We start from the raw sequence: 27,593 nt of genomic DNA on the forward strand, positions 1-27,593 counted from the left end.
GAGGGTTATGATCAAACAAAACAATGGCAGGAGTCACTTAGCACTTTTAGTGCAAGAGTGTTTATTAGGTGTGTCAAAAATCAAACTTACAAAACTTAATGAAAATAGAGAAAACTGCCAATCTTTCCAAAGTTATATCTAACTGATATAGCTCCCTACAATTTTTGTTCACTCTGAACTCCTGGCAGCTCCAATCTCTCTCTCTCTCCCACTAAGAGCAATGAGCTCTGTTTATTATCATCTTTAATTGCCCATAAAGCTAATTTAAGACTACACATGAATTAGAATATGATGCACCACACAATGTAGTTATAATCCTGTTGCAAAATAAACAGAAGTATCTACCTTAAACCCAGTATACAAACAACATACACATTTGCATTACTGAAGAAATAGAATATTCCACAGTGTATGGAGGGAAAGGCACCATAAAGCCAAGCTGAGTGCATCAGCCTGATTTGAAACCGAGGGAGACACTGAAGACAGCACAATGACAAGGCAGTGTGTGTGTGTGTGTGTGTGTATAAATTCACATACAAGGAGTGTGTTTCCTGATCACCCTCCATTACACACACCATTCTCTGTAAATTCTAGAGACTGCTGTGCGTGAAAACCCCAGGAGATCAGCAGTTTCTTAGACACTGAAGCAACCCCTTCCGATGCCAACAATAGTTCCACAGGCAAAGTCATTTCTTCCCCATTCTGATGTTTGGTCTGAACGACGACTGAACCTCTTGACCATGTCTGCATGCTTTTACATATCAAGTTGCCAACACATGATTGGCTGATTAGATATCTGCATTAACGAGCAGGTGTACAGGTTTACCTAATAAAGTGAGCACCCAGTGCACTTTGTGATCTGAAAGGAGAGATATGGGGCAGTTATTAATTACACAGAGAGGTTAAATAATAACAAGTTATACTTAAGGTTAATCAATATAACCAATGTTAAATAAATACAAATTGTATTTAATAAACTTACCCCAGATTCCCAATGAATTTAGCACAAACAATATTCACCTCAACTAACAAAGTTATTTTCACATCTTCTTCACATATGCTTGTGTTGCCCAGTGAGGGCATTATTCCCAAAGGAAGAGAGGAGTCTTTGAGTAGCATTGGTTCAACAGCACTGAGAAAGCAGTTAGGGAATTGTTAATAGAGACCAAACAGTAGGGAACTCAATCTCTTTACCTTTCACAAAGTTTCCCACTTTGATCTTGAGCATTTGGCTTTTCCGTCTGTGCTTGAATTCGTTTACAACCTGAAAGGAAAAGCCTTTTTTAAAAACTATTTCTAGGTCATGATTCATTGTTATCTCCCTGAGCCTACAGCCATTGATAAGAAATGAAACCAGACAAAGCACATTAATACCGTGGGTGAGAGGGGAGAGCGGTGGCTAGCTGTCTTCTAACCTCCCACAATCTTTTCATCAGAATCAGACTTTAATCGCCAAGTACCTGTGCACATACAAGGAATTTACTTCCGGCAGATGTTGTCTCTCTGCTCATAACAATAATAATGATAAATATAAATGAAAATATAGATTATACATACAAGTAGTGCAATCCAAGTGATAGTTAGCCAACAGTTAACCGGCAGTTAACTGTTCAGCAAAGTGACCGCAGTAGGGGAAAAACTTCTCCAGTGCCTATTAGTCTTAGTCTGGAGGGATCTGAAGCGCCTACCAGACGGAAGCAGTTCAAACAGTCCGTGCGCAGGATGGAAGGAGTCCTTTATGATGTTCCCCGCCCTCTTCTTCAACCTGGAAGAGAACAGGTCCACAATAGAGGGCAGGGAGGCTCCAATGATGCGCTCGGCAGTCATCACTGTGCGCTGTAGTTTGGTTCTATCCTGCTTGGTGGCGGCTCCAAACCACACAGTGATGGAGGTGCACAGGACAGACTCAATGACTGCAGTATAGAACTGCAGCAGCAATTCCTGAAGCAGACCATATTTCCTCAAGAGCCGCAGGAAGTACATCCGCTGCTGGGCCTTCTTCAGGATGGAGCTGATGTTCTGCTCCCACTTCAGATCCTGAGAGATGATGGTTCCCAGGAACCTGAAGTTCTCCACGGTGGACACATCTACAAAGCATGGTCAGAAACATGATAGAATACACCTGTCCTGCACTGCTGAGCATTTGCCGATAATACTCCAGGAGCAGCATCCTGGACAAACCAGGCCAGTCAATTAGCATCCCGTCTATCACTCTAAACATTCATTCCCTCCAGCACTGGTGCACTGTGGCTGCAGTGTGCACGGCTTGCAAAAGTGAACTGTGCTACCTAATTTGGGCATTTCAAAACCAGTGGCAAGTCAGGCAAGCGCAAGGGATCAATGCAAACACCTCCTCCAAGTTACTCTTATCCCAATTTCGAACTTTTCCTAACTTCCCTAAGCAGAACACTTCCATCAGAAAGGGTCTCGGCCTGAAATGTTGACTGTACTTCTTCCTATAGATGCTGCCTGGCCTGCTGCGTTCCACCAGCATTTTGTGTGTGTTGCTTGAATTTCCAGCATCTGCAGATTTCCTCGTGTTTGCATCAGAAAGGTAAGTTAGGTTCAGGATGGTAGGTTAACACATTCTTCAGGAGCAATCGGAGATGATATGGAAACTATGGTCCAGAAAAGTTTGTAAATTAATGAGGAGGATACACAGCCTTGATCGAAGTACCTTGCATGAAAACTATTACACCTTAAGAGAAATACTTAGAACTGCATGCCACTGAAGTTCCAGATCTGATACTGCAGCTCTTTTTCACAGATCATTATCTGATCAAGTATCACAATTTTAACAACACCTCCGTGTCAAGCAGAGTATAAGGTAGAGTTTTTGCACTGATGGCAGTTACTGGTCACTTAAACTATGCGGTGAGACCTGGTGTTCAGCAGGGAAAAAAAAACTCAGAAATGCAAGGCTTTTAAAATTCTTGAGCAATGATAAAAGGAAAACATCGGGATTGTGCAGAATTATTATTTCGTTTTTTATCTACATAGTTAATGCATAGCATTGATATTTGTGAAATACTTACTATCTTACACTTATTAGAGATTTTAATCTATTGTGAAGCAATGAGTCCCAACTGTTCATCTTTGCTGATCTTATTCTCCTTTGAATTTAATGGAATAAGGTTTTGAGCAGCATGTGCAGTGGGCGTATTTTTCAATCCTGGGGTTTCTCATTTGACCAGCTTGGTTAAAATCACACCACTGTTTCACCCAGTATGAGGAACAACTAAGACTGGGCAATGCTGAACCATGAACATGTCAGTTTCATGAGCACAGTTTGAACAAAGGAGTAAACCTTCACTTAGTTACTGTGATCTAAAGCAGAGCATTTGCTTGAACATAGGCTGTCAGTGCTTTATTTGAAGGTAAAAGGGAACACAGGGCATCCTACAGAGTGTACCCGAGACTGTGTGGCAGCAGTCCTGCTTACCTCCATGTGATTTCACGATCCAATAGATGAAGATAACAAAAACAACAAGTCCAATGTATCGAAGGTGAATTCCAATTCCCAGCGATGGCTCATTGTCTGTGTCTGTCCAAGACATGAAGAGAGAAATAGCGGATACTAATTATCATTTCAGTACATCCATCCCAGAAGCGTCAGTGTGGATAAATTTTCGATGCATTAATAATGGAATTAATGGCTTCCCATTGACTAATATACCAGAAAATGATAAGACCATAAGACATAGGAGCAGAGGTTGCTCTGCTATTCAATCCTGGCTGATTTATTTTTCCAGTCAACTTCATCCAGGTAATACTTGATGGCATTACTGATCAAGAATCTATCAAGCTGTGCTTTAACCATACCAATGACTTGGCATCCAAAGCCATCTTTAGCAATGAATTTCACAGATTCACCACCCTCTGGTGAAAGAAGTTTCTCAACTGGTTCCAAAGGGACATCCTCTTATTCTGAGGCAGAGATCTCTGGCCCTATCCTCTCCCACTGGCTCTCCCACTATTGGAGACATTCATTCTGTGTCCACTCCATCAAAGTCTTTCAATATTCGGTAAGCTTCGATGAGATTTGCCCTCATTCTTCTAACCTCCAATGAGTACAGGGCCAAAGCCATCAAAGGCTCCTCATACGTTAAATCTTTCATTCATGAGCTCATTCTCATAAACCTACTCCTCAGCCTCTCTGATAAGAGCACATCCTTTCTTCAATATGGAACCCAAAACAGATGACAATCCTCCATATCTAATCTGACCTATGCCTCATAAAGCCTCAACAGTTAATCTCTGCTTTCATATTCTAGTTCTCTTGAGATGAATGCTAACATTGCATTTGCCTTCCTTACTACCAATTCAACCTACAAGTTAGCCTACACTAGGATCCTCAAGTTCCTTTGAACCTCTGATTTCTGAATTTGCCCCAGTTAGAAAACAGTCTACACCTTTTTTTCTTCTACCAAAGTGCATGACCATGCACTCCCTACACACTACTCAGTCTTCCAATTTTTGCTCATTCTTCTAATCTATCTAAATCTTTCTTCAGACTTCCTGCTTCCTTAACACTACCTGCCCTCTATCTATCTTTGTATCATCTGCAAACTTAGTCACAAAGCCAAATTCCACCATCCAGTTCATTAACTTATAACATAAAAAGTAGCAGACCTCCGTGGATTATCACTGGTCACCAGCAGCTAACCAGAAATGGCCCCCCTTTTCCCCACTCTTTGCCTTCTGCCAGTCAGCCAATCTACAGTCTATGCTAGTATGCTTCCTGTAATACCATGGGCTCTTATCTTGTTTGGCAGCCTCAAAGGCCTCTGAAAATCCAAATAAATAAAATCCTATGACTCTTCTGTGCTGCCTCTTATTTCCTCAAAGAATTTAAAAAAAACGCAGACAAGGAAACCACTGTCAGTTGAGGAAACCATGCTGACATTGGTTTGTTAGTTGAACTTTTGCTAAGTTGCTTCCGAATCTGGAGATACTTCAAAAGACAGAAGGCTTTACTCTATAATATTATGAAGTTTTATTAAAAGTAAAATGAATAAAAGAGAACCTATCACTGTTTTTCAATCTTGATCTCAATCTTCACTCAAAGGGTGCAAAGACAAAGGTTTGCAACATTCCTGGCTTGAAGATTAGGAGGTGAAAGGCAAAGCAAAAGGCCAGCCTTGCAGTTATTTGTGGCAATTAATTTTACACTGTTTAAGTTTTTCTTCACAAGCTTTTCATTTTTAAAATTACTTACACAAGGTTTATTACGTTAAATTTGTTTCAAAGATTCAATAAAAAGCCTTCCAGTTTTGACCCAAGATGAAGCTGTTTGTCAACAGCTAAGGATATACACTGCGACTCAGTGGAAGGCCTGTAGGTCCTATACTATCTGAATCCTGAGTGCAGCGGGTCAGAGAGAGTCAGAGGGCCAGTGAGTGCAGATGGGTGACCGTGTGTGGGGAGGTCAGATGCTGGCCCAGACCCAGTGAGATCAATGCCATTAGCGAAGGTGGAGAGATTTGCCAGAATAGTTTCCAAATAGATAAAGCACTGTAACAAGTCCTTTGGCGGTCCATGAGACACATCATTTTGCACATACAAATCCTGTCCTAATACATTTCATTCTGCACACCTTCCCATCAACTATCCCCAGATGAGGGAATTCTGTCAACTGAATGTGGCAGAAGGGCAAGAATGGGCAAGGAGGGCAGAAAGGACCGAGGACACTCGGGAGCGTAGAGGAGGGTTGAAGGAGAGAGGGAGAGGGTGAGGAAGGAAAACAAAAAAGGGTGTCATGGTGGGGATGGTGATGGTGGAGTTCATTGAGAAAGTGAGTTGTCAATATGTGGTGTAAATAACAGGGAAAAAAAAAACAAACTGCTGGAGAATCTCATCAGATCAAGCAACATCTATGGACATCACCTAATGCACCTTCTAATTTTACAACTTACAATTCCCTGGCCTTATCTGCCTTATCTTCATGTTCAGTGTTTGTTCCAGCAAGATCAATGGCAGCTCCCACCCTGTGATATGGCTTTCATGTGGACCTCTTTAATGAGAAAGATGAACTCTTGGTCTCTCAGTTCACCTCACTATGGCCCTTGAACGTTATCTGTCAACTTGCACTGCATTTTCCTTGTGACAGTAAAGCTATGATCTATATTCTGTATTTTTGTTTTCTTTATACTACCCCAATGTTGTGGTGAACTTAAGTCTGGGATGCACTCAGTGATTCAGGAACAGCTTCATCCCCTCTGGCATCTGATTTCTAAATGGACATTGTTCCCATGAACACCCCCTCACTACTGTTTTATTTCTGGTTTTGCACTGCTATTCTTAATTAAACTATTATATATATATATACTGAAAATCCTTTATTTATTTTCTATATTTATTGTGTATTGCATTGTACTGCTACTGCTAATTTAGCAAATTTCATGACATATGTTTGTGATATTATACCTGACTCTGATCTGGCTGGATGGAATGTAATCACCGTTTCTCAGCACTACAATAGTGAACCAATGACCAATTACCCATCTTTGCACACCTCCTAGTTCCCCATCAGCAAGGTCTTGGGGCTCTCCACTTTTTTTTCTGGAACAAAGACCCAATCAGTTCCCCTCCTCCTGCTGTTTACATTCACCTCTCTGAGGACTATTTCTCCACAGAAATAGGTCTAGTCCTTTTTCTCAGCAGATGTGGCTTGACCCACTGAGTTCCTCCAGCTGTTTTTCACCACAATCCGGCATCTGCAGATGTTTTTTGTCTCTGTACGTTGGAGGAGCAGAATCCATGGGAGCATGAGTAAACAGGAGTGGGAGTTGGCTGTGTAGTCCTTCAAGTATATGATCATGACTGATCGACCCCAGGCCCCTTCTCCTCTGTGGCAGCTTCCCCTGGCCCTCCCTTCAAAAACTTACCCACTTCACTTTAAGTTCTTCTCTTGTGAGAACAGTTTTATTTTGTGAGAGTCATTACCAGCTGATAAAAATCTAAATGTAAATAATGAAATTCCTCACCATTTTTTACCTCTAACTTTCTGATGAAACTTTAAACATTCACAGTTCTTCCTTTTCAAAGATGCTGCCTGAGTTAATGAATATTTCCAGCATTTTTTAATTAAACTATTTTATCTATTAGGACGTTGAAGATCTGTATAAACCTAAACTGATGTCTGACATAAAGTATTTCAGCGAATGTAAAAACAAACCCAAACAATTTTTAAAGCAAGTCCTACAGGCCGGAAACTGTGTAAAAAAAAACAAATGTTCATGGTACGTTTGACTTTGACAATAATCTTGAACTTGACACTTTCTAATCACTGTTGGCATCTACAATTTTACCTATCAAACAATACAATCTGAGTGAAGACATTCTGAATAATTTAAGAAACTTACCCGACTCCTTCTGAGAGTACCAACTCGTTCTATTGCTGGTGTCTGGCTGAACCATCAATTTCAGACTGCGACTTTCAGTTCCCGCTGAGTGGCTGATGGATAATTCATAAATCCCGCTGTCGCTGATCTGCAAATCTGTCAGCAGCAGGGATGCATTCTCCGGGAAAAGCACAATTCGATATTTATAGTGATCGTCAGTGAGCATGATTTGGGCACATTCAGCAAAGTTGCCATTTCTGCTGGAGGGGCATCGATAATCTGCAATTCTCCTCCCGGCTTTGGTCCACGTGATCCGCAGATACCCGTGTGAGTCCGGGTCGGTGTAAGAGGTGGGTAGGAGCACAGCCTGTCCGACGGTTCCATTCATCTGGTCCTGATGCACGGTCAGTGTTACAGCATCTAACAGTGGAGATGGTAATTGTTTCACGATATGGCAACACTATCGCAATAAAGCATTATGGTTGTAAATACACGTTAGGTCAGACCGAACCTATGACAAATTTCTAGAATCTCCAATTGTTCTTTCTCTGTGAATAATAGATCAATTGTTTAAACGCTGGAGTTAAATCAGGTGAAGAAAACATTCTCTGCGTTTCACATCTTTCCAAAAGAATAGGAGGGTGTGATTAGGTACACGGATCTCAACTGTCATAATATTCCCTATAACCTGTTTCTCCACTCATATATTTCACATTTCGCCCCGCCAGCGCTGTTCTTCGATCTCCTAGCTTTCATGAAGGGACTTTCTGCTTTCTGGGTCTAAACTGTTCTTCAACATAAATTAAAATCTGTGAGATTATTGATGTTACACTGATATTAGTAAAATGACCAGCACAGTGATTGTATCGCGGGTTTATAAAGTATAACCAATGTCACTCTTATGTATTTGACTCACAGGGCCAAGTACGGACGGTATAAGCGGTTACTATCCGGCTCGAGAGTAATCCTGAGTAGTTTAATTCAGTGAATTTGATTCTGTTTGGAATGCAAGAGCACAGGAGGGTGAAAATCAGCCCATCCTGCTGGTGCTAGTTCTTTTCTAGATCTTTCTGGTTAGGTTTACTGGTCCCTTTCCCCAACAACCCGGTAAAAATATTGTTTTCTCACACTCTGATATCTAAACACTGTATCTGAGGGAGCTGCAGATTTATTTCACTGAACTAACAATGCACATTCCCTGATATTCATTTATTTATTTTAGAGAAACAGTGCGGAAAAGGCTTTTCCAGCCCTTGAAGCCACACTGCTCAGCAACACCTGACAACCCCGATTAACCCTAACCTTACTAAGGAGGAATTTATAATGCCCAATTAACCCACTACCCGGTACATCTTTTGGACTGTGGGAGGAAAATGGAGCATCCGGAGTAAACATAGAAAACCTAAAGCACAATACAGGCGCTTCGGCCCACGATGAAGTGCCGAACATGTACTTATTTCAGAAATGACCTAGGGTTACCCATAGCCCTCTATTTTTCTAAGCTCCATGTACCTATCCAGCAGTCTCTTAAAAGAACCTATTGTATCCACCTCCACCACCGTCGCTGGCAGCCCATTCCATGCACCTGCCACTCTCTGCGTAGAAAACTTACCCCTGACATCTCCTCTGTACCAGCTTCCAAGCACCTTAAAACTGTGCCCTCTTGTGTTAGTCATTTCAGCCCTGGGAAAAAGCCTCTGACTATCCACATGGTCAATGCCTTTCATCATCTTATACACCTCTATCAGGTCACCTCTCTGTCGCTCCAAGGAGAAAAGGCCGAGTTCACTCAGCCTATTCTCATAAGGCATGCTCCCCAATCCAGGCAACATCCTTGTAAATCTCCTCTATACCCTTTCTATGGTTTCCACATCCTTCCAGTAGTGAGGCGACCAGAACTGAGCACAGTACTCCAAGTGAGGTCTGACTAGGCCCCTATATTGCTGCAACATTACCTCTCGGTTCTTTAACTCAACCCCATGATTGATGAAGGCCAATGCACCATAAGCCTTCTTATCCACAGAGTCAATCTGTATAGCAGCTTTGAGTGTCCTATGGACTCTGACCTCAAGATCCCTCTGATCTTCCACACTGCCAAGAGTCTTACCATTAATACTATATTCTACCATCATATTTGACCTACAAAAATGAACCACCTCATACTTATCTGGGTTGAACACCATCTGCCACTTCTCAGCCCTGTTTTGCACCTTATCAATGTCCCACTGTAAACTCTGACAGCCCTCCACACTATCCACAACACTCCCAACCTTTGTGTCATCAGAAAATATACTAACCTATCTCTCCACTTCCTCATTCAGGTCATTTATAAAAATCACAAAGAGAAGGGGTCTGAGAACAGATCTCTGATGCACACCACTGATCTCCAACCTCCATGCAGAATATGACCCGTCTACAACCATTTGTTGCCTTCTGTGTGGAAGCCAATTCTGGATCCACAAGACCCTACTTTACCTAGTAACTACAGACCCATTTCTAAACTTCCATTCCTGTCAAAGGTTGTTGAAAAGTTTATTCTCAGTCAGTTGCTGTCCTACTTACACCAAAACAATACCTTGGAAAGATTTCAGTCAGGTTTTATGGATTATCATAGCAGAGAGTCTGCCCTGCTGAAGGTGTACAGTGACCTGCTCCTCTCTATCGACTCAGGTGACTCTGCCATTCTAATTCTTCTTGACGTCAGTGCAGCGTTCGATACTGTGGATCATGCCATTTTAATAGAATTTCTCCAGTTTGGGATTGGTGTTGACGGCACTGCCTTGATCTGATTCATATCCTATCTGAAAAATAGAAGCTGCTCTGTCAACATAGGCAAATTCGCTTCTGCCCCAGCTAGTCTCTCCTGCGGGGTCCCACAAGGTTCCATCCTAGGTCCCATTCTTTTCTCTACATATATGCTTCCCCTCGGTCAAATCATTAAAAAATACATTTCCTTCCATTGTTATGCTGACGACACACAGCTTTATCTCCCCTTGAAACCAAACGACCAGTCAAATCTAGCCAGCCTCATGAACTGCCTTGAGGACATTAAGTTTTCGATGGCACAAAACATCTTACAGCTGAATGAAGGCAAGTCTGAAGTTGTCCTATTTGACCGTCCTGACTCCATCAAAGTGATTACCAACAGTCTTGCTAACCTGTCCACCCTTATCAAACCCCGTGTTAAATTCCTTGGTATGATATTTGATTCCATCTTTAAGTTTGACAAGTAAGTTAATGCAGTAATTAAAGCCAGTTTTTTCCAGCTTCATACCATTGCCAAAATCAAGCAGTTTCTCTCTTTCAAAGATCTTGAGGAACTCATCCTCACCCTTATATCCTCCCAGTTGGACTACTCCAACTCCCCGTATACTGGGGTTAGTCAGTCGTCCCCGTCCCGTCTGCAACTGGTCCAGAACGCTGTAGCCAGGCTCCTGGCAGGTGCCTGGGAGAGGGTCAATATTACTCCCATCCTGGCCTCTCTCCACTGGCTGCCAGTAGGGTTCTGTTTGTTTATAAAGACCTAAATGGGCTGGCCCCCTTTATATCCTAGACCTTCTAACCCCTTATTCTACTTCCAGGTCCCTCAGGTCAGCTGACTTGGGGATCCTGGGTGTCCTGTGATCTAAACTTAAGCTCAGGGGTGACTGCGCCTTTGCTATTGTAGCCCCCTAGACTGTGGAACAACATTCCCCTCCCTATCAGATCTGCCCCCTCCATCGACTCTTTTAAATCCAGGCTCAAAACTTACTTTTATCCACTAGCATTTGAATCCTCCTGATGTGGCTGATTTTTGCCTTGTGCCTTGGCCCTTGTGTCATTTCTTTTGTGGCTTTAAGCTGTTTACCTTGTTGGTTATGCCTGTGTTTCTTGTATTTGTGATTTTAGCTATCTGCTCTGATATGTACAGCACTTTGGTCGACGTGGGTTGCTTTTAAATATGCTATATAAATAAACTTGTCTTGACTTGACAATGTCCCCTTGGATCCCATGACTCCTTACTTTCTCAATAAGCCTTGGCATGGGTTACCTTATCAAAGGCCTTATCAAACCCACACATTCTACAGAGAGGATGTACAGATTCATTGCAGAGGACGAGGAAATTGAACACTGAACTCCAACATCTCAAACACTAACTGCTGTGGCACTTAATTCATCTTGCAATTAAAAGTGTGTTTTAACATTCATTCAGAACAAGATTTCATTCTGAATACAGGTCAACGTACATTTTCAATTGTTAATCATGCAAACTCTCACTATTAATAGCAAAGAGATGTGAAAGAAAGATGTCAACATACTCCCATGATCTCTTTAAACTGCATTTTGCAGTTGAAAGTGAGTTAAGTTTATAGAAGGATGTTCAGCCACTGTAAATATAGTAAGATCAACAGTATTGTTGATACAGTATTGATCAAATCTTGTGTCGGGGACGTCAGTGAGATCTGGGCTAGGGGTCAACTTGGGTTTAACATATTGACAAGGGCCAAACCAACCCCGGCACCATTTTCTGCTTCCCTCAGGCAGGTGCATAGAGAACAATGTAAACAATGTCTTCATGTATTTAATATGTCTGTGATGGGAGTGCGTAAAGATGGCGTTGCATTATTAGTGAGATTTTTTAAAAATCACATATGCACAGCAAACTCATGCAAAAAAAAAAAGTGGCAGTTGGTTAGAGGCACGTGCCGAGGTAGACCGTCAGCGCTGCCCACCTCGCGTGCTCATCTTCACTCCCGCTATCCCGTTCCTCACCACGGGCACACTCGGCCCAGTAACCTGTCCCGTTGGTGAGGCATCACCAGGCGGAAGGGTAGAATTCTCACCCACACTCAGGCAATCAGAATCCCTGCTGGCAGAAGGCACCACCATTGAACTGAAATTGTTTCCCGAGTTAATCGCGACCGCTGACGAACGAAGTAAGGTGAGATTAACATAGATGGTCAAAACCTGAAATAAAAATGCTGGAACTGTTCAGCTGTTCAAGCAACACCTGCAGGGAGAGAATGTTCTTTTAGTGAAGGCTACATCTTGCTTCTCTCTCCACAGAAGATTCAGCAGGATGAGGGGTTTGATGTTTGAAGAGGTTGAGTACCCAGAGCCTCACTGAGAAAGCTAATTGAGACTTGTCATAGTTCAGAGTTTTTCAGCATGGAAGCAGCCCTTTGGCCCAATTCATCCATGATGAACAGGATACCGAACTGAATGAGCTCTATTTGTCTCATATCTCTCAGCATTTCCTATGTTTGTACATGTCCAAGTATCCCTTAAACATTGTCATTGTACTTGTCTCTACCACTTCCACTGGCAGCTCATCTGTCATATCCACCACCATCTGTGGAAAAAGTTTAAAAGAGTCTCCTCTCACTTTAAACCTGAGTCCTCTTGTTTAAAACTCGGAAAAGGACTGTGATCACCCATCATACCTATGCCTCTCATGATTTTATAGATCTCAGTTGGGTCACTTCCTTAGCCTCCGACACATCAGGGAAAACAGTCACAGCCTATCCAGTCTCTTCTTACATTTCAACACTGCATTTCCAGTATAATATTCATGAATCTTTCCTGCACTGTTTCCAACTTAATGACTTCCTTCCTGTAGCTGGGTGACCAGAAATACACACAGTTCTCTAGGTGGCCTCATCAGCACCCCAGCTCCCGTTACACAGTATCCTGACTGATGAAGGCCCGTGTGCCAAGCACTTTCTTCACCACCCTGTTTACCCGTGTCTTGTTTTCGGGGATCTATGCATGTATCCCTTGGTCACTCTAGTACAACACTCTACAGGGTCCTGTCATTTACTGTGTAAAATCCTGCCCAGTTTAGCTCAAACAAGGGCAAAGTGTAGCAATTTGCTAAGTTAAGTTCCATTTGGTATTCCTTGGCCCAATTTTCAGTTGATACAATGAAGAAAGGGCTTTTCCAGCCTTTTAGGTTAGAATCTACAATGTCCTCCTTTGCTGTCTACTATACCACTAATTTTGTTGTCAGTCACAAATTTATTAACCTTGGCTACTTCATTCTTGTCCAAATTGTTCATGTCAATGAGAAACAACAGCTGACCCAGCAAGGCCCCCGAGACAGACTATTGGTCAGAGACCTTCAATCAGATTAACTGCACATCACTGCCACTCTCTGACTCCTCCCAGTTTGCAGAATCAAATCAATTTATTGTCACTGACATTAGAAATGAAACATAGTTGTGAATGCATCACGGGTAAAGCCCTCCCAACCGCTGAACACACCTATGTGAAACACTGTCACGGGAAAGCAGCATCCATCATCAAAGGTCCTCACCAGCCAGGCCATGCTCCTTCTCGCTGCTGCCATCAGGTAGAAGGTACCAAAGCCTCAGGACTCGCACCACCAGCTTCAAGAACAGTTACTACCCCTCAACCATCAGGCCGATGAACAAAAGAACTACACTCATCTGTTGAGATGATCCCACAACCAATGGTTTCACTTTAAGGACTCTTTATCTTCTTATTTCTGATAAGGCATAGTAGTGTAGTGAGAATGGCTTCAGGGGCCATGTTTTGTATTGTGTATGGATGTAGGAAGTCCGGGACACATCCAGCCTCCCAGTTAAACACATCTGCACCAGGTGCATTGAGCTGCAGCTCCTGAGAAAACAGATTGAGGAACCAGAGATGCAGGAGTCACCCTTAGATTGCAGGAGACAACCAAGCGACTGTCAGGAGAAGGAGGGGAAATGCGCAGCCAGTGCAGAGTACACCTGTGGCCATTCCCTCAGTAATAATTATGCAACTTTAGATACTGTGAGCGTAATGTTCAAGGATACACATTGCATCAAAAGGACAGGCAGGAAGGCAGAGAGGTGGCGTTGCTCTGTTGGTAAAAAATGAAATTAAATCATTAGAAAGAGGCAAAATTGGATCAGAAGGTGCTGATTCATTGTGGATAAAGCTAAGGAACTGCAAGAGAAAAAGGACCCTGACGGGAGTTGTATACTGACCCCCAAACATTAGTAACGATGTGGTCTACAAATGACAATGAGAGATTAAAAAAAGCATTATCAAAGGGCGCTGTTACAGTAGCCTTGGGTTAAATCAGGTTGGTGCTGAATCCCAAGAGAGGGATTTCTCGAATGTCTATAAGGTGGCTTTTTAGAGCAGTTCATGGTTGAGCCCACTAGGGGAATCAGCTATTCTGGATTGGGTGTTGTGTAATGAACCGGAACTGATGAGAGATCTTTAAGGTAAAAGAATCCTTAGGGGAATGTGATCAAAATAAAATTGAATTCACTCTGAATTTTTTGAAAGAGAAGCTAAAGTCAGGTGTATCAGTACTACTGTGGAGTAAAGGGAATTACAGAGGCATGAGAGAGAAGTTGGCCAAAATTGATTGGAAAAGATGATGGCAGAGCAACAAAGGCTGGAATTTCTGCAAGCAATTCGGAAAGCACAGCATATATACATCTCAAAGAGGAAGAATTATTCTAAAGGAAAGATGTCACAACTGCGGCTAACAAGTGAAGTCAAAGCCAACATAAAAGCCAAAGAGACAGGATGTAACTGAGCAAAGAAGCTAGAGGATTGGGAAGCTTTTAAAAACCAACAAGATGCAACTGAAAATTAATTAAGAAAATAAAGCTGGAATGTGAAAGTAAGCTAAACAATAATATTAACAGCGATAAAAAATGTTTCTTCAGATACATAAGTTGGAACAGCGAGTAGAGAGTGGATATCTATCATTGGAAGATTATGCTGGAGAGGTAGTAATGGGGGTCATGGAAATGGCAGACAAACTGAATGAGTATTTAGCATCAGTCTTTACTGAGGAAGACACTAGCAGTATGGTGGAAGTTCAAGGTGTCAGGAGTTATGAAATGCATGAAGTTACCATAACTAGAGAGAATTTTCTTGGGAGACTGAAAGGTCAGAATGTAGTGAAGTCAGCCAGATCAGACGGTGCATACCCCAGGATTCTGAAAGAGGTGGCAGAAGAGATTGTGGAGGTATTAGTAATGATCTTTCAAGAATCAATAGATTCTGGAATGGTTCTTGAAGACTGGAAAATTGCAAATGTCACTCCATCTTCAACAAGGGAGAGAAGCAGAAAAAAAGGAAATTACAGGTTGGTTAGGCTGACCTCAATGGTTGGGAAGATGTTGGAGTTGATTGTTAAGGATTGTTGGGGTACTTGGAGATAAAATAGACTGTAGTCAGCATGGCTTCTAAAGGGAAAATCTTGCCTGACAAATCTGTTGGAATTCTTTGAAGAAATAAAAAGCAGGATAGACAAAGGAGAATTGGTTGATGTTGTGTATTTGGATTTTCAGATTGTCTTGACAAGATGCCACACATGAAGCTGCTTAACACACAATGAGCCTATGGTTTTATAGGAAAGATTGTAGCATTGATAAAGCAGTCACTGATTGGCAGGAGACTCAGTGTGGGCTGGCGGTGACTAGTGGTGTTCCGCAGGAATCTGTGCTGGGACCGATTCTTTTTACGTTATATGACAATGATTTGAACGATGGAATTGCTGGCTTTGTTGCAAAGTTTGCATAAAATGTGAAGATAGGTGGAGGCGCAGGTAGTTTTGAGGAAGTAGAGAGGCTACAGAAGGAATTAGGCAGATTAGGTGAATGGCCAAATTAGAAGCAATAGATGGAACTAGAGTTCCATCTTAACTAGTGATCTTGTTGAATGGCGGAGTAGGCTTGAGGGGCCGATTGGCCTACTCCTGCTCCTATCTCTTATGTTCTTATGTTATGTATGGAATACTGCATTGGAAAGTGTATGGTCATGCACTTTGGGAGAAGAAATGAAAGGGTTAACTATACAACATACAAAAAACTGAGGTGTAAAGGGACTTAGGAATACTTGTGCAGGAATTCCTGAAGGTTAGTTGCAGGGTGAGTCTGTGGTGAGGAAGGCAGATGTGATGTTAGCATTCAGTTCAAGAGGACTAGAATATAAAAACAATGTTGTAATGTTGAAACTTCATAAAGCACTGGTGAGGCCACACTTGGAATATTGTGAGTAGTTTTGGACTCCTTCTCTTAGAAAGAATGTACTTAAAGTCGAGAGGGTTCAAAGTAGGTTCACAAAAATAATTCCAGGTTTGAATGGCCTGTCCTATGAAGTGTGTTGATGGCTCTGGACCTGTTTTCACTTGAATTCAGAAAAATGAGGTGTTACCGCATTGAAACCTATCAAATGATGAAAGGTCTTGATAGAGTGGATGTGGAGAAGACGTTTCCAAAGGTGGGAGAGTCAAAGACCAAAGGACACAGCCTCACAATAAAATGATGTCCTTTTAAAATGGAGATGAGAAATTTATTTAGCCAAATAGTTGTGAATTTGTGGAATTCTTTGCCACTGGCAGCTGTGAAGGCAAAGTGTTTATGTATCTTTAAGGCAGAGGTTGATAGATTCTTGATTGGTCAGGGCATGAAGGGATACAGGGAGAAGTCAGGAGATTGGGGCTGAGAGGAAAATGGATTGGCCATGATGAAATGGTGGAACAGACTGAATGGACCATGTGGCCTAATTCTTTTCCTATATCTTATGGTCTTATATTAGAACTTTAAGAATTGTCAGACAAGAATGAAAAATAAAGATGATATTTGGGAACAAGATTCTTCAGCTGTGGGCACCAAGCAGTATGGAGAGTTTGTGGGCTCACATTTGCTGTTCTTCACAACACAGGAACTATTCCAGACTCAGTTTAATGAAAGTAATAACCAATGCATCTGTGATGGCCAGTGCAATAAGACAGAAACTCAAGAATGTTGATCACTGCACCCTTCGGATGTATTGGCTTTTAGTCTCAATAACCTGTCTGCTACATTTTACTTAGTCATGGAATTTCTTCTGTGGAGATCTACTGGCAGGGTGGCACAGTGGTGCAGCTCATAGAGCCTCTGTCTTACAGAGACAGGGATCCAAAGGGTTTAACTCTGACCTTGAGAGATTCTGCAGATGCCAGAAATCTTGAGGAGTACACAAAAATGCTGGAAGAACATAGCAGATCAGATAATATCTGTTGAGGGCATTAAATAGTCAATATTTCAGTCTGAGAACCTTCATCTGGACTGAAAAGGAAGGGGGCAGCATCCAGTATCGTAAGGTGGGGGTGGAGAAGATGGACGGACTACAAGCTATAGTGATAAGTGAGACCAGGTGAGGGGGAAGGTAGGTGGGGGGGGGGGGGGGGCGAAGAATGATGCAAGAATAGCCCATCTATGTTGATGAGTGTAACTATTGACTAGATGCTCACACATAAATGCCTGAATGCAATAATAGTCAAAGGTTGGTAAAGTCAGGATTGTCATTGAAAATGCTCGACTTGCCTGGATGAATGCAGTTTTGATTACTATCAAGAAGATTGACACCTTCTAGTAAAAAGATACTTGTTTGATCAGAAACATTCCTTCTGTCTTCCCCAGCTCACAGTAGCTGCACAAGCTACCACCCAAAAATATAATACATTACTTGACCAGAAGACTCTGACCTCAACCTGCAACTTGTGCTGTGAAGAAAGACAAGGGGAGGGGATGCAGGAAACCACTGTCATATACAGGTTTCCTTCATTGTTGCTGATGTAAGCCCTTGAATGCCCTCCAATTGCACAGTTTGCACCTCAGTAGAAGGATTGCAATCAAGTAGATGGCTCACACAATTTCTTAAGGGCAACTCAGGGTAAACAATATGTCCATGTCCCGATCTGAAAAACAAACAAATAGAATTTTAAAACTGCCTAGGTGTAATGCTCAGTAGTATAAAAGAAATGTGCACCGCTCAATCTGGGAAGTGATGAATATTTGGGGAAAAGAATTGTATTTATCAAGGCCACAATCCGTTATGATCCTTAGCCATATTTGGGCATCAGTGATTTGATTCTGTTTTTGTTGATTTGTCTGCAGTGGACGCTGCAACTGCTCCTCAATGCCCGGGAAGGGAAGAAGTTTTCTGAAATATTTCCTGAGGGATTTGGTTTATGTTTTGCTAGAAGTTTACCGAAAGTGCTTAATTAAAGGCATCATCTGCCTGTGGCACTTCTGACACAACAAAACCTGTGCCACTTGTGAAATTTCAGCTACTTAACTTGTTTAACTATTCAGAGAAGTAGTTGTATTAGTTCCTGTTTGTTTGTCTATAATCAAAGTTCATACTGACCATACTGGTTGAGGAGGACAGGAAATCTGGTTACTTGTGGCTTACACATCCTGAAGATGCTCTTTCCGTTACATTAAACAGCTCTCTAGTTACCCTCAGACATAGAAATATTTCTTTTTCCATAACTATTCATGATCCTATAATATTACGTGCTCCCGCAAAATATGCTCCACTTCATGCACTTATTTCCCTAGAGATAGAAGTAACAGAGGTTTCCTTGTTTGCTGAGTTGGAAATACTCTGTCTTCATTAAACAATTTCTCTTCAATGTACAGTATGTCCAGCACTCCTCCCTCTCTTCACCCTTTAATATTATCCCATATCAGAATACATGAATCCATTGTCACATTATTTTGTAATATGCTTGAAAATTTAGTCCTCCACCCCATGCCGAGCTTTCTCTCTTCCCAGTATTTTTAAAACACGGAGAGCCAGCTATTAAATTCTCAGTCCTGAAAATCTCCGATTCATGTTACATCTGTTCGTGCTTATGCTCTTCCGACTCATCTGAGTTTGCTTTGAATAATCCTCTCGAATTCTTCAATCTGTTACTATTTTCCCAATGCACAGCTGCTTTTGCACTTAATTAATATCTCACTCTGCTGTTCATTTTGCTGCTAAATGAGTTCTAAATTCTAAAGAAAGTAACCCCTTTTCCCCAGCACTGGCTGAATACCATCACCACACACACCTCAACTGTGTAATCTGTAAGAATTTGATAATTTCCTTGACATTATCCTCTACCAGTTATCACAATAAAGTCATTTAAGGAGAATGTAATATTTTTAATAATTATACTTTTATGTTTAATTTATTATCCAGCTTTCTCTTAATACATTAAAACAAATTAATGCACAGTAATATTACAAAAGGGCATTATGTTCAGAATCAGAATCAGGTTTTGTATCACTGGCATACGTCATGAAACATTGTTATGTGGCAGTGGTACATTGCAATAAATAATAAGAACACTTATAAATTACAGTAAGTATTCCATATATATGAAAAAATTAAATTAAATGTAAAGTGCAAAAAGAGAAATAAAAAGTAGTGAGGTAGTGTTCATGGGTTCACTATTCTACTTTACATTGCTTTGGCGTTTAATCTGCTTTACCTTAAACATTAACTTCAATTATTTCAAGACTAATTTCAGTTCATCTGTCTCGCTGAATACAATTTGTATATTAAATCTGATACTATTTTCTGCCTGTAATAATATGCAGACAATAATCTTGCTTCCATGTACAATAATGAAATCAGCAGAATCAAACTGGGAGATTATCAGACATTGACAAAATGAGAATGAAATTATCATTCAGACTTTAGACAATGTGAGAATGGAATACAAAGGTACTAGGGAAGATAGGGGAAATCAAATTCTTCGATTCATCTAGGAAAATCATGCAGTCAAAAGTTAACGGTCTTTAAAAGTGCTAATCTCCTGACCTCTGTAAAGCATTTCAGTGTCAGGATTTGCAATGGAAGTCATCACAGAAAGACACAACATTGAAACAGACCCTTTTGCCCATCAGTCCATGCCGACAATCAACAACCTATTTATATAAACTTTAGATTAATTTCTAATTTCTCCCCAGATTCTGCCGGTGATCTATACACCAAGGGCAACATGTTGTGCTAATTCACCAAAGGACCTGAATGTCATTGGAAATTGAGGAACTGCAGGTGCTGGAAACCGAAAACAAACATGAAATGTTGCTAGAGATGGCAGGCCAGACTGAAGCTTCAGCTCAAAGAATCTTCATCAGAACTGTGATCTGGCCTGACTTGCTGAGTACTTCTGGCATCTTCAGTTTTTTATTCTGCATATTTTTGGGATGTGGGAAGAAATTGGAATACGCAGAGGATACCCACATTGTCACAGGGAGAATGTATAAATTCAACACAGACAGCATCCAAAACCAGGATTGAACCCAGGTCTTTAGTGAGCCGTTGTGCCGATGTGAATCTGTGTTTAAGACATGCCCATAGTTCCTCTCTCTGGTTTAATGAATTATGGAAAAGCTGTCAATTTTTGATGGAAAGCTCCACTTCATCAATTGACCAGCATCTCTCCTCAGTGTTTTTCTGCAGATTTTTTCTGCATCTTTCCTGTCCATTATTCCAGGCAATAATCATAATGAAAGAGATGCTTGAGGCCAGAGCTTACTTTTTACCAGTCCCCATGCCAAATTGATCCTGGCTTAAAATGCATTTATCAATAGTGAAGCAAAATGGAGGTTATAATGAACATATTCTGGAAGTGTTAATCATATAACCATATAATAATCACAGCAGGGAAACAGGCCAACTCGGCCCTCCTAGTCCGTGCCGAACTCTTACTCTCACCTAGTCCCACCGACCTGCATTCAGCCCATAAACCTCCTTTCCTCTCCTGTACATATACCTATCCAATTTTTTTTTAAATGACAATATCGAACCTGCCTCTACCACTTCTACTGGAAGTTCGTTCCACACAGCTACCACTCTCTGAGTAAAGAAGTTCCCCCTTGTGTTACCCCTATACTTTTGCCCCATAACTCTCAACTCATGTCCTCTTGTTTGAATCTCTTCTACTCTCAATGGAAAAAGCCTATCCACATCAACTCGATCTATCCCCCCATAATTTTAAATACCCCTAGCAAGTCCCCCCTCAACATTCTATGTTCCAAAGCATAAAGACCTAACTTGTTCAACCTTTCTCTGTAACTTAGGTGCTGAAACCCAGGTAACATTCCAGTAAATCTCCTCTGTGCTCTCTCTATTTTGTTGACATCTTTCCTATAATTTGGTGACCAGAACTGTACACAATACTCCAAATTTGGCCTCACCATTGCCTTGTACAATTTTAATATTACATCCCAACTCCTATACTTAATGCTCTGATTTATGAAGGCCAGCATACCAAATCTTTCTTCACCACCCTATCCACATGAGATTCCACCTTCAGGGAACTATGCATCATTATTGCTAGATCACTCTGATCTACTGCATTCTTCAATGCCCTACCATTTTCCATGTATGTCCTATTTTGATTATTCCTACCAAAATGTAGCACCTCACACTTATCAGCATTAAACTCCATCTCCGATCTTTCAGCCTACACTTCTAACTGGCCTAAATCTCTCTGCAAGCTTTGAAAACCTACTTCATTATCCACAACACCACCTATCTTAGTATCGTCTGCATACTTACTAATCCAATTTACCACCCCAACATCCAGATCATTAATGTATATGACAAACAGCATTGGACCCAGTACAGATCCTTGAGGCACACCACTAGTCACTAGCTTTCAACCTGACAAACAGTTATCCACCACTACTCTCTGGCATCTCCCATCCAGCCACTGTTGAATCCATTTTACTACTTCAATATTAACACCTAACAATTGAACCTTCCTAACTAACCTTCCATGTGGAACCTTGTCAAAGGCCTTACTGAGTCAATGTCATTAACTTACACATATAATTTCAAAGCTCCCAGTCAGCACAAAACAAGAAAATTAGTTAAGTCCAGCTCCATGGGGCTTTTATTGGTGTTGGACTGGCATGTTTTCCAGACCATTGTTCCAAATAAATTTGTTCACTTCCAGATAGAGAAGCTTTAGGAAGGATGCAGAGGAGAATACCAGGACATGCCTTGTGGCGAAAGGCTGAGTCAGCTATGGTTTTTCCCTTCGGAGCAAGGCAAGATGGGAAGCAACTTGGAGGTGTGTACATTATATGAGACATCAACAGAAGTTACAGCCAGAGCAGCCAGAATCTTTTTCCCAGCATAACATGGGCCAATACCAGAGCATATCCTTTCAAAGTGATTGGAGCAAAGTTCAGAGGAGATGTCAGAGGTAGCTTTCTTTTTTACACGAAGAATTGTAAGTGTCTGGAATGCAGTGCTTGTGATGATAGTAGAGACTGATACATTAGGGACATTTATGAGACCTGTTGATGGGCACATGGATGAAAGAATAATGGAGGGTCATGGACAATATAGCAGGGAAGGGATAGATTTACACAACTTCCTGGGCTGAAGTGCCCATAGTGTGTGGTACTGTTTTATTTAATATTCCAATACACTTCAAATTCACTATTTTTTCAAAATCAGAATCAGGTTTAATGTCACAGCTCAACAACGCTATGTAATAAAATTCCTAGTGCTCCCAGTAAGTTTAAAGGAAATGCAGAAAACTGAACCCAGTGAATTTAAAAGAAGTGGTAGAAGTTGAGTGAGCTTAAAGGGAGTGTGGGAAAACCGGCCCAGGTGAGTTTAAAGGGAACACTGGAATTATTAAATTATATTATATATAATTTATTAAACGGGGAAACTGGGCAGCAGTGTTTATAAAGCGACTACAGGAAATGGGCCTCTGGTGAGAAAGTGGTGAGCCATTGGGATTCCCAAACAATGGACTAGTAGATTATCAATGTTGTACATGAGCTTGATTCACAGTTTGTGTGATTGTGAACACAGCAGGTGGGATTTAAAATGGTGTACATAAAACAATATACTAGTTGATGCAATTTGAATATGGCGTAAGATCATTGAAAAGCTTGTAAAATGGCAATATCATATCTACAGCAAGGAATATACATACACCTAAGTATGTAAACACCAAATGAATAATTAATTTACTATGCCAAAATCTATAAAATAAGTGGAGAAAATTTTCTAGAAGAGTGCCTGAGAAATGCACGTTATGAGACAATTGAGGAATATTTTTCCTTCCCATATCAGAGATGATCAACGTTCTATGGGTTTCAAAGAATAAATGGAAAATGAGCTATAGTGGTGGTGGTAATGGGGTGTGTGCGGAGGGGAAATCGGTAAGTATTCGGACATTAGCAGATAAGTGTGAGGTAGCCGTGACATCTTAAAATTGCAAAGGTAGCGAAAATATCCATCACCAAAACATTTAAACATCTGCTCTTGATATTCAACAACATTGTCATCGCTTCATGACCAGCGTCAGCAATAAACAGAAACTCAACTGGATGGACTGTACCACATAAAACTGATCATGGGGGTATCCATATGCAGCAGCTCCACTGTCCTATCTAGGAAATCCACTACTGAGGCTATCCTGAGAGCACCTCCCAAAACACCATCTCTCCCACCCATATGGACGATGAAAGGAGGCAGAAGGGCAAAATAATATACTGGCTGTAAATCCCGTCAAGTCACTCACCCTACTGAATTAGAAATGTATTGTTCTTCCACCGTTGCCAGGACTAAACACGGAGTTTGTAATGCGCGGCGTGATAATGAAGACTTTCAAGTGGGTGTCTCGCTCTGAAGTTTCAAGTTCAATAGGCCGTGGGTAATGCCTATATTCCGATATTTATTGCATTTTAAATAGAGGGTAGGTACTTGCCACAACCAGCATGAGGGGAAACAAAAATCAGCGCGAATTGCTCTGATCTCCTGAAAACAAATTGAACAAATGCTCGAGATTCAGAGCATCAGAGTGGACACAGTGATACAGGCCGCAGAGCGACTGCCTCTGTCCTAACCTCGGGAGAGCGCACATTCTCCCTGTGAGGGCATGGGCTCCCCCCGGATGCTCCTGGTTCTTCCCACATCCCAAACACTGTTGACTGGTCATTGTAAGCTGCCCTTACTAGCTAGGTAAATGGTAGAATCAGACTGCAGTTGGTGAGAACATGTGGAGATTAAAAACATATACAGATTGCCGACATTCCGGAAATATAAAGTCCGAACTTTGTACAGGACAGGACACGCAGCATAGCTTTAGTTATAAATCTCCTGATTAATGTTGACTTCTGGATGTCGTACTTGTCCACTCACTGGATTCAGAATGGAAACTTTCCTAACAATTGAAGAAAGCTACTTCATATCATGTAAATGTACCTACCCATTCTATCGGACGGTTGCACGGTCAACTTCAAGGAGCTCTTTTCAGTTCCCGTTGAGTGGCTGATGGATAATTCATAAATCCCGCTGTCGCTGATCTGCAAATCTCTCAGCAGTAAGGATCCATTCTCTGGAAAAAACACGGCCCGATGTTTATAGTGATCGGGAATGGGAACGGCTTGGGTACATCCAACGAAGTTGCCCTTTCTGGCCGAGGGACATCGAAAATCTACAATTCTTGCGCCGGTCTTGGTCCATGTGATCCGCAGATACCCGCCCGAGTCCGAGTTGGTGTAGAAGGCCGGTAGGAGCACAGACTGTCCGACGGTCCCTGTCAGCCGGTCCTGCTGTATTCTCAGTGTTACAGCGGCTAAAGGAAATATAGCAATCGTCTTAATTTATAGAATCTTTTACCACGGGCAGCTGTGGAGCCAGGCCGTTGGGGGTATTTAAGGCAGAGATTGATCGGTTATTAATCGGACACGACATCGAAGGTTACGGGGAGAAGGCCGGGGAGTGAGGCTGAAGAGAGGAAAAAGGATCAGCAATGATTAAATGGCGGAGCAGACTCGATGCGTCAAATGACCTAACTCTGCTCCTATGTCATGGTCTTCATATAAAGAAACATTCTTTCTGAATGTCTCCAATATACGTTGCTGATCCTTACGTTCAGTGCTGGAAATTCCTGCTCACTGGGCTGTTCTTAGAGTCAGTCTGTGAGATGTAATATTAACATTACACCCTTATCTAGGGGAGAACAAATTCAAATGGTGATTGGTCTTTTCTACCTTACACAGTGACTGATAAAAACAATGCCAGAACTTAGGTCCCGCAAACCGGTCCGAGCTTGGCGACAGACATCCAAGTTGATTTCGGTCCAATCTGCAACAGTCGTCCAATGTGCTAACGAGGTGTCCAAATGTGTCTTTATTTAAACTAGTTTGCAAGTTACACTTTGTCAATGATACCCACCGCGTAATGTTTTATGTCCGCTGAGACAGAAGGGTGTGTGTGGGGGGGGGGGGGAGGGTGCGCAGTACCCTACAGGGTCCAAGGGGCTGTCTCCTGGGCGAGGGGTAGTTGCTTGCTTCGGTCATCCCGTCCGGAGGTTGTTTTTGAGAGATTTGGATTAAAATTATACTGCTGATGTCAGCTCTGAAAGCTCTTTCTGGTTAGCAAAACCGCCTCGCCCTTTCTCCACGAGCTTTAAATCTATTATGCTCTTAAATCTAGTAAACAAACAGGAACCAACCATTCAATCTGTGGGACGTGGTTTTATTAATTAACAGTTCCACCAACATCTGACGTACATAGTATATTCATTGTTCTATCTACATTCCGAAACAACGTTGAAACACAAACAGTATGTCCGATCGTTAATTGTGAAAACTCTTACCGTTAACAGCAACAAGGTAGGTAAGAAGATCGAAGCTGCACATCCCAGAAACCTCTTTCAGTGGCATTTTGTCGGAGGCCGTGTTTACTGTTGGGGTTAGTTGACTGTCTGGAAGGAGTGTTTAAATGCCATCATTGATACTCGTCCAGTCTCGGCTCAGGGATGGACCTCAATTCAGCTGTAACTTAAGCAGTTCAGTGCATACGGGAAGAGCGAGTGGACGATCTAAATTTACGTAAGAATTAAATACTTCATTAACCGTATACGATCGCTGTTCGATACCACATTCACACTACGGAAAAATAATAGAGCAACGCCAAGTTAAAGCAACTGACTCTCGACCCCGCCTTCCCAACAAGAAACGAACCATTAACATTCAACACTATCTCGAGATCAAAGGCAATCGCACGGACGCAAGCTGGTGCTCTTAGGTCACGTGCAACAGACTTTGTTTCTGACCTGTGCGGGGTGCATTTCTTTAAATCTTTTTCAGATACATTGATAGTAACAGTGCAGTTGCTTCCTACACTTCTGCAGAACTCGAAGTATCATCACTTTTCCAATCAGTTCTCATTCTGCTCTCAACTTCAGGAGACCAAATCAGAATCAGGTTTATTATAACAGACATATGACACGTGATGTTTTGTTTAAGTACAGGTTAAGACAAAAATCTCTGTGAGTTACATGAAGTGAGTAGAAAAAAAGAGAAAAAGTGAGATAGTGTTCATGGGTTCGTTGGCCGCCTAGAAATCTGACAGCAGAAGGGAAAAGATGTTTCTCAGACGTTGACTGTCGTCTTCGTGGTAGTAATGAGAAGAGGGTATATCCCAGAAGGTGAGAGTTCGTAATGAGGCAGTGCCTTTTGAAGATGTCTTCAATAGTGGAGAAGGATGTAGCCATAATGTAGCTGACTTTATACAACTTTCTAGAGAACCTGTTTTGATCATGTGCATTGGAGTCTTCATACCAGTCAGAATGATCTCCATGGTGCATCTGTAGAGATTTGCTGGGGTCTTTAGTGACACACCAATTCTCCTCAAAATCCTCACGAAGTAGAGCCACTAGTGTGCCTTTTTTGTGATTGCATCAATAAGACATTGGCACTCAGAAATTTGAAGCTGCTCACTCTCTCTAGTGCTGACCCCTCTCTCTACATGTGTGTATTCTCATGAGTTCTCCTTCTTGAAGTCCACAAACAATTCCTTGGTCTTGCTGATGTTGAGTACAAAGTAGTTGATGTGATATCACTCAACCAGTCGATCTATCTCAATCCCATACGCCTCCAGGTCACCATCTGAGATTCTGCCAACAACCTTTGTGTCATTGGCGGACTTATAGGTGAAATTTGAGTTGTGTCTAGCTGTACAGTCTTAAATGTAGAGAGAATAGAGCAGTGAGCTAAGCACACATCCTTGAGGTGTGCCTGTGTTGATTGTCAATGAAAAGGAAAAACCATTACTGATTCTCACTGTGGTGTGCTGATAAGGAACTCAAGGGTCAAGTTGCAGAGAGAGGTGGTGTCATGGTCCGGTCCGTGAAATCCACATTCTGGTTCATGGTCTGGTCCATTGTTCCTTATTCCAGTTTTTCCAGTTTTCCCTTGTCCTGTTGGGTGCTCTAATTGAGGCACCTGATTCTCATTTTGGGCTGAATACTTAAATAGCTCCTGGGTTCAGCTTCATTTGCTGGAGGGTTTGGAGAGGGGAGATGGCTGGCTGGCTGGCTGGCTGGCTGGCTGGCTGGCTGGCTGGCTGGCTGGCTGGCTGGCTGGCTGGCTGGCTGGCTGGCTGGCTGGCTGGCTGGCTGGCTGGCTGGCTGGCTGGCTGGCTGGCTGGCTGGCT

At 41.9% G+C, this 27,593-nt stretch overlaps 1 protein-coding gene across 1 annotated transcript; it reads right to left on the reverse strand.

The window, feature by feature from the left end:
- Window positions 1–422: 422 nt before the first annotated feature.
- LOC132393794 (hepatic and glial cell adhesion molecule-like) lies at window positions 423–26,630 on the reverse strand. The gene is made up of 6 exons (XM_059969189.1): window positions 25,753–26,630; window positions 24,358–24,726; window positions 7,365–7,763; window positions 3,443–3,544; window positions 1,195–1,264; window positions 423–859 (listed from the first exon to the last, which is right to left on the reverse strand). The coding sequence occupies exons 1-6, from the start codon at window positions 25,817–25,819 to the stop codon at window positions 823–825; spliced, it is 1,044 nt and encodes a 347-aa protein (XP_059825172.1). The 5' UTR covers window positions 25,820–26,630; the 3' UTR covers window positions 423–822.
- Window positions 26,631–27,593: the final 963 nt, after the last annotated feature.

This window comes from Hypanus sabinus, chromosome 5, assembly GCF_030144855.1.
Source record: "Hypanus sabinus isolate sHypSab1 chromosome 5, sHypSab1.hap1, whole genome shotgun sequence".
Classification (NCBI taxonomy): domain Eukaryota; kingdom Metazoa; phylum Chordata; class Chondrichthyes; order Myliobatiformes; family Dasyatidae; genus Hypanus; species Hypanus sabinus.

Bases quoted from the DNA above. Each gene is read 5' to 3' on its own strand.
- LOC132393794 (XM_059969189.1), bottom strand. From the start codon at position 25,819: ATGCCACTGAAAGAGGTTTCTGGGATGTGCAGCTTCGATCTTCTTACC. The intron at 7,764-24,357 runs GTAGGTACATTT...CTCCACTGTTAG, and splicing joins GCAACCGTCCGATAGAATGG to ATGCTGTAACACTGACCGTG. The intron at 1,265-3,442 runs GTAAGCAGGACT...TTTTCCTTTCAG, and splicing joins GATCGTGAAATCACATGGAG to GTTGTAAACGAATTCAAGCA.